The 12,979-nt window shown below is 54.9% G+C and overlaps 3 protein-coding genes across 3 annotated transcripts; 2 read left to right on the plus strand and 1 right to left on the minus strand.

The window, feature by feature from the left end:
- Positions 1-394: 394 nt before the first annotated feature.
- DCS_01836 (pre-rRNA processing protein Utp22) lies at positions 395-3,796 on the plus strand (the record flags this gene model as incomplete). The annotated part of the gene is made up of 1 exon (XM_040799167.1): positions 395-3,796. The coding sequence occupies one exon, from the start codon at positions 395-397 to the stop codon at positions 3,794-3,796; it is 3,402 nt and encodes a 1,133-aa protein (XP_040660050.1).
- A 482-nt stretch (positions 3,797-4,278) lies between these two features.
- DCS_01837 (nucleoporin) lies at positions 4,279-8,203 on the minus strand (the record flags this gene model as incomplete). The annotated part of the gene is made up of 3 exons (XM_040799168.1): positions 4,279-5,366; positions 5,429-7,655; positions 7,724-8,203. 3 exons carry the CDS (start codon positions 8,201-8,203, stop codon positions 4,279-4,281), a joined length of 3,795 nt encoding a protein of 1,264 aa, XP_040660051.1.
- A 2,377-nt stretch (positions 8,204-10,580) lies between these two features.
- DCS_01838 (uncharacterized protein) lies at positions 10,581-12,617 on the plus strand (the record flags this gene model as incomplete). The annotated part of the gene is made up of 5 exons (XM_040799169.1): positions 10,581-11,183; positions 11,250-11,344; positions 11,399-11,513; positions 11,585-11,995; positions 12,054-12,617. The coding sequence occupies 5 exons, from the start codon at positions 10,581-10,583 to the stop codon at positions 12,615-12,617; spliced, it is 1,788 nt and encodes a 595-aa protein (XP_040660052.1).
- Positions 12,618-12,979: the final 362 nt, after the last annotated feature.

Here is a 12,979-nt window from a genome sequence, read left to right on the forward strand (position 1 = left end):
CAAGTATGTGCAGTACTGTAGTTGCAGGTAGTTATGATAGGTGTAAGCGTACTTGAATGTATGGAGTACTTACTTGTACCGACATGTACTTAATTTCTCTTCAATAGTACCGTACAAGTGCTCCTTACTTGTACTGTACTTACGTTGTCGTTTGAACTGGTTGCCCCGCGCATTGGTTCCGCTCGCCTGGCCCCTGGTTGGTTCCTGACCTCGCAGCCGGGAACGGAAAATTCAAAACGGGGTCCTCGTTTATCGTGACCTTATCTTATCACACTTATCATGGCAAAAAGTTAGCGACAATCAATTCATCCACCATCCATCATGTACGAATGAACGAACCGTCACCACGCTCGATCCACGGCCGCAAAACGTCGCCTTGCACATCGTCGCCATCATGGAATCGAGCTTGAAGCGTCGGAAAATCGAGCATCCAGGCTCCGGCTTGCGACATGATGGTCTGATCGACTTTTCCTCTCGAACCTCTCTTCAGGTGTCGACGAGTAGCAACTTCATCCTCCAGACAGACGAACTCTTGAAATCGGTCAGACTGGACGTTAACAAGACGCTCGAGCATTGCAATGGCCATATTTATCGTGTTAAAGAAATCATAGACTCGATTGAGCCCCACGAGGGCCTTCCGGTGAGTTGCTCGCCCAAACGGTTCCCAGCTATTTCAGCATTGCAGCAGGTACTGACGGGTCATACTTTCAAGATTTCCAAAGCTACGTCCATGTTGGAGAAAAAGCACCAAGTTTTCGTCCCCTACCCAGATCCGAGGCCATCGAGCGATGCGCCGTACAAAGTGGCCTACTCCAAACCGTCACAGATCAATGTCGTAGGCAGCTACGTCTCCAAGACCATGGTCAAGACCCAGCCGTCGCTGGCTGTCGATATGGTCGTCCAAATGCCCAGGTCCTTGTTCCAAGACAAGGACTTTATGGACATGCGCTACTACTACCGACGCGCCTACTACATTGCTTACATCGCCGCCAGCCTGCGCAAAGAGGGCATGGCAGAATCGATGGACCTCACCTTTGAATGTCTGAACGAGAATCCCCTCCTACCTCTGGTCGTTCTACGGCCAAAGCAGGCGGTGGACAGTGCAAAAGAAAATGGTGCTGAGCCCGATGCAAAGTCGAACAAGAAGAGCCGCAAGAAGGCGACATATAGCATCCGAATCATCCCGTGCGCCCCTGACCGTCTTTTCCCTTGGGCCAAACTGGCACCCGTTTCGAAATGCAACCGAGCTGGGGAGGGTGACGAGAGCACGGCCAAGTCGATGGCGACACCCTTTTACAACTCGACCCTAAATGCCGAAGGAACCTTTATTCAATATTTGCGCCTTCTCACCAATGCGGCAAACGAATGTCCCGCCTTTGCCGATGCCTGCATTTTGGGCAGAATATGGCTGCAGCAGCGCGGCTTCGGAGGCAACATTTCCCAAGGTGGCTTCGGGCATTTTGAATGGGCCGCCATCGTCGCCCTCCTATTGCAGATGGGAGGGCGTAAGGGTCAGGCCGCCCTCTCGACTTCACTCAGCAGTGTTGAGCTTTTTAAAGCCGTCGTCCAGTTTATCTCCACTACCGACTTCAACGAGAAGCCGTTTGCCTTTGGCAAGTCCGAAACGGATTCCAAAGCGATCCGAGAAGGAGGTCCCGTGTTGTTCGACCCCGTCAGAGAGCTGAATATTGCATACAAAATGACGCCCTCGTCGGCAAGCTTGCTGCGGTTGTATGCCAAGTCGACGGTCGAACTGCTCGCCGACGACGCAGTCGACAAGTTTGACCCTACCTTCATCGTCAAATCGGACCTGACTTTCCACGTCTTCGACGCCGTAATGGAGATTGACAGTGTCGATGTTGCAACCAAATTCTCCAAGCTTGCCGATCGGAGCAGTCCCGCCTGGAAGTTCGGTCTGGAGGTCCACCGTGTTCTCAAGCGCGCCTACGGTCGCCGTTCTCACCTCGTTCATCTCCGTCTACCCCCTCGAACCTCGTGGCCGCTCCATCGTGGCGCTCCAGAGGAGAGCACAAAGGTCACCGTCGGCGTCGTGTTCGAGCCTGCCCAGATGGATCGTCGGATGGAGTACGGCCCTCCGGCTGAGGAGGCCAAGGAAGCCGCATCCTTTCGTCACTTTTGGGGCGAAAAGGCCGAACTGCGCCGTTTCAAAGATGGGAGCATTCTCGAGTGCGTCGAGTGGGCTGCCAACCTGCCCTCCCAAATCTGCGAAGAAATTGCCCGGTACGCGCTGAAACGTCATCTCAACATCATCAAGGAGGAGCTGCTCCCATCCGGTCCCGGTTTCTCCTCCGTCCTCGGGCTTTCCTCCCTCGACAAAGAAGCATTTGATGCCGCCCGACAGTCGTTTTCCACTCTCGAGCGTGATGTTCGCAGCCTCGAGGAATTACCGCTGCAAATTCGCCAGCTGTCTGCCGTTTCACCACTCCTTCGTTATTCCTCCGTCAAAACGCCCGCCATCGGCTTTCAGAAAGGTTACGTGACGCCGGTCGACGTCAACCTCTACTTTGAGGCGTCCAACAGGTGGCCCGAGAACCTGACGGCCATTCAAGAGACCAAGGTGGAACTCCTCCTTGACATAGACCGACGTCTGACAGCGGCACATGAGAATCTGGTGACATATCTAGGCCGCGAGAATAGGACTGTCGGCATCGAGAATTTGGCATACCTTGACATCGTTTACGAAAACGGAGTCGCCTTTCGACTTCGGATACACTGCGACCTAGAGGAGACTCTGCTCGAACGTCAAGCCGAGAACAAGGAGTTGGAGTACCACATCCGCAACGAGGCTACCGAAACCTTGGCCAACCTTCGGTGGGCATACGTTACGCTTCCTCTCCACACCCAGACGATGGCCACATTCTGCACCAGACTGCAGCCGCTGTCCCAGTCGATCAGGCTAGTCAAGCATTGGTTTGACAGCCACAAGCTCAGCGGCCACTTCGGCGAAGAGCTCATCGAACTTTTCGTTCTACATGTCTTCCTCCAGCCATACCCATGGAGACTCCCGTCGTCGCCCACCGTTGGCTTCTTGCGGACGCTGTTGTTCTTGTCCAGATGGGATTGGCGTGATGAGCCCTTGGTGGTCGATTCAGCCGAAACGCTGACAAAGGAGGATCGATCCTCGATCAAGCGGGAACTCGACTTGTGGAGGAAGCGCGATCCCCTCATGCACAGCTCCACCGTCATCTTCGCCGCCACCTCCCACGACCGGTCAGGCCAGGCTTACAGCCGCAATGGCCCCTCCAAACTTGTGGCCTCCCGAATGACCTGTCTTGCAAAGGCGGCCTGCAAGCTTGTCGGCGAGGAAGCCTTCCGCATGGACCCATCTGCCGTCTTCCAGGCCTCCTTGCAAGATTACGATTTCCTCATCCACATCTCCTCCAAGTCGGTAAAAAGTGTGATTTGCGAAGCGGCCATGGAGGCCGGCGTCAAGAAACACTCGCAGTTCAAGAATCTCGATGAGCGTACCGGTAAGGCCTCGCTCCCCGCGAGAGCCCATCCAGTCGATGTGTTCGCCAACGAGCTTCAGCGTGTGTACGAAGATACGTTGGTGATATTCCGTGGCGGTCCTGAGGACAACGTCATTGCCGCTATCTGGAACCCAAAACTCCAGCCACGACATAAATTTAGGGCCGGCCTACCTTTCAACTTCTGCAAGATTGATGATGGCGAGGAGCAGGATGTGGTGGATGTCAATCGTGGCGCCGTGCTGTTGGAAATTGCACGCGCCGGTGGTGACATGATCAAATCTATCGACCTTGTTGATGGCGAGTAGGCTTCGGCGGTTGGTTGGTGGCAGGGCACCGGACATTGGAGCACCGAGCTGGCGGAGCATCATTGAATGGAGCATTACGGAGCAGGCTTCATAGCCATTATTCCACTCTGGCGAGCGTACATCAGACATATTCATCAGCTAACAAACAATACCTGCATTCGTCGGCACGAGAATGGGTGCCTCGCCATTGGCAGGCACATTGTCAGCTAAAACACATAAAGGAAAGCAACATGCGAGGTATCCAGCCAAGAAAGGGTCATGATGACCATAAAATATAATCAAAACTCAAAACTCAAAAACTCAAAACGCCGAGCCGTGGTGCAAATGCATTGTAGACGACCTCTTCACTATTTTGCTCGCGCATTCCTCCCAATGCTGCATGGAGCCAACCTGCCTGCTCCTATAGTCTTGCGTGACCCTGCGTGTACACACAAGGTGCGTAACACGCATATGTGGCCGTGCAACAGATGCAGCAGCCCAAATCATCGCCCTTCTCTCTTTTCGACTTGCTGGGTGGAAAACGAGCAGAACTTGTCCTTGATGGCCACCACCTCGTACGTACCCTCTTGGCTAGCTTTGACAACTTTGGTGTGCTCGTGAGAAATGTCGTGCCTCGTTTCCAGAACGACGCTCCGTTGCCCCTTTTTGACGTTGCTGCTTCGTGTGTACGTAAACTCAAAGGGCGGCGTACCCCAGAACTCGAACAAGATATCGACCTCGTTTCCCTCATGAATGTCTACACGGGACTGTTTCCCTCGGCTTATCTGCACGCTCGGCAGCGGGTGGATCGTCTTGTGCAGGCTGACTGCCGCGCGACACTCGCTAGCCTTGTCTGAGATGCTCGTAATGGTAAACTCGCCCGGCTTCTCGGCGATGCGGCGGAAGTTGGTCGTCTGGGACTTGGCGTTCCACCGACCGTTGAACTCGTACGTGATGTCAAAGGGCGGCGTGCCTGAGAGGGTGTACGCAATACGTTCACCGACGCAAAAGTCCTGCCTTGACTCCAGAGAATAGATCGAAGGTGCGTCGAAAAGCTGGATCTGGATGGATGGAGCACCCAGCTCGTACTTTTGTTGGCAGCCTCGTGCGTCGCGCACCTTTCGGACGCGAAGCTGTTGAGTTCCGAGTCGCAGATACTCTCGCGGGATCGGCATGCCGTACGAGTTGGAATTGATCGACGGGATGCGGTACAGCTCAGGCGGTGACCCCGCCTGGTGTTTGATCTCAACCTCGACATAGAACGGGGCCACGCCGGTCAGCACAATCGGGATCTTATCCTCCTGTTCCTGCTCTTCCATGCAGTACTTGAATGATTGGCCAGGTTTCGAAAAGGTAGCCGACGGCCTGGCGTTCACACGCTGCTGAACCACCAGCGGGTTGGACTTCTTGTCAATGTTGTACAGGTTGTCGGCCAGGCCGGAGAACTGGTAGGTGTAGTCGCCCGCTTTGGTCGTGTCCATCGAGATCGACGCCTTGGTCAAGGCGGCATCGAACTTCTTGTGGCTGATGGCACTCGATCCCTGCCTTGGCTTGTACGAAATATCGTACTGAACGTGGTAGGGAGGCGTGCCTGGTCAACGTTAGTGGTCACGACGGATACGTCATGCATGCCAGCGTTCGGGTATCATTCACCTTGAAGCTCGACCTCGAACCCGTCAACGTCTCCCTCGCAAACTTCTTGCTTGATGAAGATGTCGTCGGACCGCTCGGTGCTTGCAGTCTCCACAAGGAACATCTGCGGGCGGGGAAACCAGTCCACTTTGAAGGTGGAGGCGGATGCGTCGACGCTGCCGGGACACTGCTTGTCATTGACGTCCATGATCTGATATACACCTCGCGACCGGACGAGGAGATGATCGTTTGCGTTGGTGGCGGTCTTGGTGAGCATGTCGCCCGTGCCGTTGAGGTTCCTGTAGTGTATCGTCCAAGGTGCCTCGCCCTGGAGTCGTAGAGGCAGGCGGAGGGGCGTATCCGATTCCACCGCCGTGATGCTGTTCTTCTGCTCGACTTGGCCGAAACCACCGCGCGGTCGCTGTCGTCGCACGGAGATCTTGAGCTGATCCTGCAAGAACACGCGGCAGCCACGACTGTCCTGGATGCTGCTGAGAGCGAGAATATACTCTCCTCCCTTGGTGAGGGCGGCGGTCTTGATCCGATAACGATTCTCCTCCACGGCAACGGCGCGTTCGGTTTTGCGTTTGCCATCGTGCACCATTTCCCATTCGAGATTGAATGGAGGGTCTCCGTACAGATCAACATCCACCTCCACTTGCGAATCGAGGCACGCGCCGATCTCTCGGTTGCGGTTCGCAATGACGGCCGAGGCAGCAGGTTTGACCACTTGCTCCAGAATCTTATCCGACCCTTCCAAGGGAATTCCGACGTAGACGGCGTCGTCGATGGACTTGAAGATGTACTTGTGGCGGCCAGCGGTTTTGGGGATTAGCTCCAGCTGAGACCTCAGGCCAGGGACGCGGTGAGCCTGGTTCTCGACCCGGCCATCGGAAACGATGAGGTATCGGATGGTGAAGGGCGGCGTGCCAACGAGATCAAGATCGACGCGAAGGCCAATGGAGTTCCCGGCGCACTTGTCCGGGATGTCCTCCGACTTGATGGACAGATGAGGCTCGAGAGGGTTCAGGAGCAAACAGGATGACGGTTCGTCCACTTCTCCCTGGCATTCGCCGCTCGAAACGGTGCTGAGGGTGTACAAGCCAGGCTCGGAGATCAGAGGCCTGTCGCGCGAGTTTTTGGCCGAGTACGTGCCCATGGACGTGCTGTCGCCGTGGTCTCCGTTGCTCGTGAGAGACTCGAGGGGCGAAAACTTCCAGGTGACCTTGTGAGAGGTGTCGGAGATGTCGCCAGAGAGTCCAAAGTTGACAGGCAGCTTGGCTGCGTGACCCTTGGCGACCTTGATCGGGTTCCTGAGGTCACAGCCGTGCATGCGGACCTTGGGTCGCTCCTTGACGGTAAACTTCTGCGCCAGCCCCTTGGGCGCAGCATGGTCGACATCGTTGGCCATCTCGGCATACTTGACAACGTTGCCAAAGGCGTCCTTGACTTCTTCGACGGAATAGTCCCACTCGCCAGCCGTCGTCATGGATTCGTTGAGGCCGACGGTGACCTTGGAGGGGCGCACCCAGGAGATGTCATCGCCGTCTCCCACCGCCGGGTTGTCCAGGCTCCGAAGGAGTGGGGAGGTGAATCCGTCCGGCTGCAGGCTCTGGAAATGGAAGCTATCGTCCTTGCCGTTGATGGTCCGCCGGTAGACAATCTTGAGCGGCGGCGTTCCGTAGACCTCGAGGGACAGGTCCGACAAGTCTCGGATGCAACGCCGGGAGGACTCGACAGGCTTTATGCGGGCCTGGGGACAAAGGACAACGTAGGTGTTCCGGGCCGTGCTCTGCACCTCGAGCTTGTACTCGTCCAGAACCTTGGAGAGTCGGTAGACGCCGGGCTTCTTGACCCGGTACTGCCAGTTGAATCCGGTCGCGTGGGAGTCGGCGCTCTGCTCGCGGATGAGCTTGGCAATTTTGCCGACCTCGCGGCCGGGAACATTGATCGTCTCCTCCTTGCCCGTCTCGAGATCAATGCGGACAAGCTCAATCTCGGCGGGGACGGTGGCGTTGAAGAAGATGGGCAGCGCGACGCCGGCCTTCGACTTGGGGCTGATGCAGTACGGGACGTGCTCGGGGTTGAGGACGGCGGAGCCTTCAGGCAAGATGTTGATGATTTGCCTGCCCATGATCAAGGAATGGTTGTTGAGAATGTTCGAGACCTTGACGCTGTGCTCGGAAATGGAGAGCTCCCGATCGTAGAGAATCTTCACCAACCCAAGGAGGAAGGATTGCCAGGGAAGCTGGCGAGCGGCCGGTCAGCTGGGGCGCGATGCGGCACGAGCCCATCCATACGAGGGGAGTTTCTTACGGGGATGTTGAACATGAGCATGTAGTTGAGGACGAGATGGGAGAGGAAGACGGCGGTGACGACGGACTGGGACAGCTCGAGCCAGGGTATCCTGAGCTCGGGCAGGCCGTAGAGGAAGGAAAAATCGATGAAGATCCATTTCAGGAACAGCCACCAGGAGGAATCACCGTCCTCGACGACCTGCAGCCAGTCGTACAGCTTCCATGCCCAGAGCAGGACGTAGACGGCAAAGGCGTAGAGCCGCTGTTGAGGGCCATCGAGAAAGGTGAGGGGAATGACGGGCTCGCCGGTGGCCGAGTGCCTCGCCAACTTCTCCGGGGCGAGGGGAAGGGTCGGCGACCTGGTCGAGTCGGCGGCGGCGGCCGTCGAGGATTCGGAACGAACGCTCGTCGGCGTTTTCTCGTCGGCGCCTCGTCGCCGGGCAGCGGCCGCTGCTGGGGTTGTCGGAAACCCCGACCGCAGGCGGGGAGTCGAGATCATGGCATTCCGTGGCAGCTGAAGGTTCCGCGTCGAGCGATCATCGGAGGCGGCGCGACAGGAAGTTGGCGATGTGGGCGCGCGTCGGGCGTGTGATGTTTTGTTGCCGTAGCTGGCGGTGGTGACGGCAAGCAAATTGAAATCATTTGTGTACAACCATTACTCGACAGGTACCAGGTACCGGCGAGCTAACTATTGCCAGTAACACAAGTAAGTAGAACCAAGTACTGTGCATGTACTCCGTAGTAGCTGGAAGGTAGTGGTTGAATCTCCACTCTGCACCTTCGGTACTGTCCAAGTACATGTACCTGCCACCTCGAGGACTGCCTACGGAGAACAATACGGAGTAATAATGCTACGGCCGACGTTCTATTTACAACGTATTTTGTACCACTTGAGTGCTTGTAGTATTCATCATGATAATAATACTCCGTACTCCGTACATGCAAATGCCTCGGTGCAGTAAGTACTCATACTTGCAAGTATTAGTGCTCGCAATTACAGGTCCTTGTAGGCAAACAGAAACTTGTACTCCGTACCTACCTAATACCTAGTCCTAATGTATATGTACGTACTTACTGTAATACCGAGTCATCGGTACGAAGCACTTACAGTAGTACAAGTAATAGATCTTAGCTAGTACTCCGTAAGTACCAAATAATTACCTACCAGTACTCCGTACGGCATAACCATGAGTTATTCGGCGACCACATACTAAGTACAACTGCTGCCAGTCGTAGGTACATCGACGACTATACAAGTGTACAGCACCAAATAAATGATACAGTGGTAGGTATTTATACGTAGTACCGGTAATGGCACTGTCAGAATTTACTGTACTTTCCTACCTAGTACTACTTAGGTACTAAGGGTAATTACCTGAGAGGGACCCAGGGTCCAGAAGAGCTAGCCTACAGGTAAGTACTCCGTACAACAACTACTATTAATTAAAACTTGTTAGATACCTAATATGACAAGGTGCGTACAACTAAGCACTTACTTAAGTGCATGTACTCCGTACAACTAGAAATATATCGAATGCTGCCCACAATACAACCAGGCAGCTGTCTACACTTCTTCATCTACGGCGCTCAATATCTCTGCAATAACTACAAGCAGTGGTACATTCTCTTCAGCCTCGTACGCGTACGGCTTTGACTGCTGTACGATCATACCAAAGAGCACGGAGCCGGTGGTGGTGGTGGTACGAAATACCTCATTCATCCGTCCCAATGGACCTCGCAGGTACGGACTGAACCTACCCATCACTCGTCGAAATACCCTTTATCCCGTCCTTCTCTACCTTTCCTTTCCTTTCCTTTCCTTTCCTTCTCCTCCCTCGTGGCTTGTTTTCTGCGCACGATCCTACTGAGGCCTGTCGGAGCTGGTGCTCTGAAGCGGAATACTCCCACTCCCAACACCAGTCGCCCGCTGTTATTTCTTGTGCGTTCTCCCTCGTTGAATTCCGCATGCTCGCAAGCATGAAGCCACCTTTGCCGTCCTCCCATCACCGGACGTCATCGGGATGGCCTTGAGCAGACGCCCCTGTGCTTGCTTCGTCGTTCGTCCGATCTCCTGATTCATTCGCTTGACCGTCACGGCGAGGAGCGGCTCGCGTCAAACCTCGGCGCCAGCGGTCGAGTTGGACGACGGAGCTCGAGATCGGGTGCGCAATCCGCCGTTCGCTTCCTCTTCCGTTACCACCTCTCGCTCCTTGCCCTGCCCTGCCTGCTTCTGCGGCACCGTCGTCCAAATCGATGCCGAAGTCGTGTCGACGAGTGAGTGGTTTCGTCGGCTGCGTCGCGTAATGAAATGGGCAAGGCCCATGGAAACCAAGCACAAGATCAGATTACACGGCCAAGGTAGGAGATGCATACACTGAATGGCATTCAAGGTATCCATCTTGTATCAGTGCCCACCGATCCGATGGTCGGGAACAACAGAATGGGTGGTCCCCTTCAATGCCTCCTAATAGACCTCCGTCCATCGAAAGCCTTGCCAAAGGGCAGTTCAACCTGCACTCTTCGCTTTTATTTTATTCCTGTATTCATGCATAAGACTCATACGCTTGCACGTTGTTCCTTCATCGTGAATCTCCATCTACCCTCGCATGGATTTCTTTTACACACGGCGCCGCCTCTCTGTCGCATACCGTTCCTCCACGGCGTCATGTCGTCATCGTCTGGGCAACATTTTGCCTCATTGTATCTTACATCCCACTCCCTTCCCATTTCTCTCCCTCTCTTCCCTTCCCTCTGTCTCTTTTCGTACGATCATCACATTCGTCATGCGAACCATCCTTCTCTCGTTGCCGATGATTTCACTCTTACCTGAGGCCTGCTAGCTACTTTGGTGACATACTTCGCCAGAATAGTTGGTAATGGCTCGTGAAGGCAAAGCTAATACTGGGCTCAGGTCATCATTGATCAACGCCTTTCAAACGAGTCGAGACCTGAATCAATTCGCAGAACTAGTTCCGACAAAAGTACCTGAAGGAATCGCCGACTACATCGCCGACAGCGCTGCCGACGTGGTCGCAGAGAAGTCGAAGCTGATCATTCCTCATGCGTCAGACAATATAACCGCTCAGCCTGTCGCCAGCATCGCCTCCGGCTCATCCTGCTTTTCAGTTCCTGCCAGCAAAGGGTTGGTCCATACTGTCAAGAAAATCACCGCAGAGACGAGGCCCAAGAGCAAAGTCGAAGCGGATGGTATCAACCTCGTCCGCCCGTCTGCACGTCAAGCCTTTGCAACCGCCAATCGTCGACGTCTCGAACGCAAGGAGAGTCATTTGTCGAAGAGACACATGACTATGAATGAACTTGGGCCACGAAGAAACCCCAAGCGCAAGGCGAATGAGGACAGCAGCCAGCACATGTACGAGGAATACTTGCCAGAGAAGCTCGTCGAGGAGGCGTTGCGACCTCTTACAGCGAATGAGATTGAGGAATGGGAAGGCTGGGCAGAGATCGAGTCGGAACCTGTATGAACCCCACCTCGCTTGGCTATGAAGCTGAATTTCGACCCTGACCTTGAAGCCGTTACGCAGGCCATTTTCAACTTCATCCTGCAAAAGTTGGGAGTGCAGGGCGTCACAACGAAAGAGCTGCTATCATACGAACACTGGGCTCTGAACTCTCTGCCGTGCGTGTGCAGTGGGCCTATGTTCCTGGTTACAGGCTGACCTTGATCTCAAAGACACCCCGTATTCGGCTTGATATTTCTCTTTCAATATGCGCCAGATTTGGAGGACGGTGACGACGACAACGATGATGACGATGGCGAAGAAGCACCCCTTTGGTTCGCCAATCAGGTATGATCTCCCCCTTCCGGAACGGTTGCTGGATGTGGTGACTACCTAACACGAAGCCGCTCAAATCGTAGGCAACCAACAACTCTTGCGCATCCGTCGCCTTGCTTAATATCGTCATGAACGCAGACGAAGTGGAGCTCGGTGACCAGCTCCAAGCGTTCAAGGACTCAACCAGGGAGCTCCCCGCCCCCTTTCGTGGCCATCGGGTCGGGTCCAATAGCTTCATCAGGACGGCACACAACTCGTTTGTCAAACGCATGGACCAGCTCAGCGCCGACCTGTTTCTGGCAGACGAGGCCGAGGCAGCGAGGGTCAAGCCTGCCAAGAAGCGACCGACGACGGCGAAGAAGCGCAAGAAGCGACAGTCGCAGGCCACTAGCAAAGGGAAGCCGGAGGCGGACTATGGATTCCACTTCATTGCCTACGTGCCCGCAAATGGGCACGTGTGGGAGCTTGACGGCATGAGAACAAAGCCTCGCAGGGTCGGCAAGTCTACATCATGCAAATTGCGCATCAGCCTTGTTCAAACACGACTAACAGCAGCACGATTCAGGGCCGATCGACTCGGTAGACTGGACCACGACGGCGGGGATTCGCATTCAAGAACGAATCCAACAATACGACGGCACGCAGAACGAGTTTAGCCTGCTCGCCCTGTGCCGAAGCCCCCTAGTTGTTCTCCGAGCCAGAATTGCCACTGCCTTGGCAGAACTTGGCCACTTCCAAGACCAAATACATGGCAATGCAATGTTTGCCGAACTCGTGCCATTGCTCGAGGGTGTTCTCGACCTTCAGAACCCAGTCGAGCTCGGCGAGTTCGGCCTGCAAGAGTCGGACATTGTTGAGGCCGAGGTGCCAGTCTCTCGCAAGATGGAGATTTGGCAACCAGGTCGCACCATGGAGGAAGCCTACGCGATGCACGAGGAATTAACCTCCGTTGCCAAAAGCGCCTTGGCTAAGTACCGCCAGGAGACTTTTGCATTGGTCGACGACGAGGAGCGCGTTCTTGGGCGTCGGAGGGACTACACACCTGTCTTGTACCACTGGATGAAGAAATTGGCGGAGAAAGGAGTTTTGGAGGATGTTATCAAGGCATCCCAGTAACGAGGGGCGGCTCTGCGTTCCTGCGGTGAAGCGAGGACGCGAGCGCGAGCGCGACGAAACACCAGGCCAGCCTCTACAACGGATCGTTGAAGCTGGGCAGTGAGCATGATATGCATATTCTTCGACATGAAATGCATCTCCTGTCCAGGTGCCACTGTGTCTCCGGACCAAACAGGTTGCCCACCATGGCCGAGGCTCGACAGTTCGGCATCGTGCCGTCTCGTGAAACTCATGGTTGATGACTTGCCAGAAATTGTATAATCCATGCTCGGCTCGCCATCAATGGGCAAGACATTAAAACGGTCATGGTTACTGCAGGGTGCCCGGATGGAAATGTTGGGGCGTCGTCTGGGAGTAGGTTG

This window comes from Drechmeria coniospora, chromosome 01, assembly GCF_001625195.1.
Source record: "Drechmeria coniospora strain ARSEF 6962 chromosome 01, whole genome shotgun sequence".
Classification (NCBI taxonomy): Eukaryota; Fungi; Ascomycota; class Sordariomycetes; order Hypocreales; family Ophiocordycipitaceae; genus Drechmeria; species Drechmeria coniospora.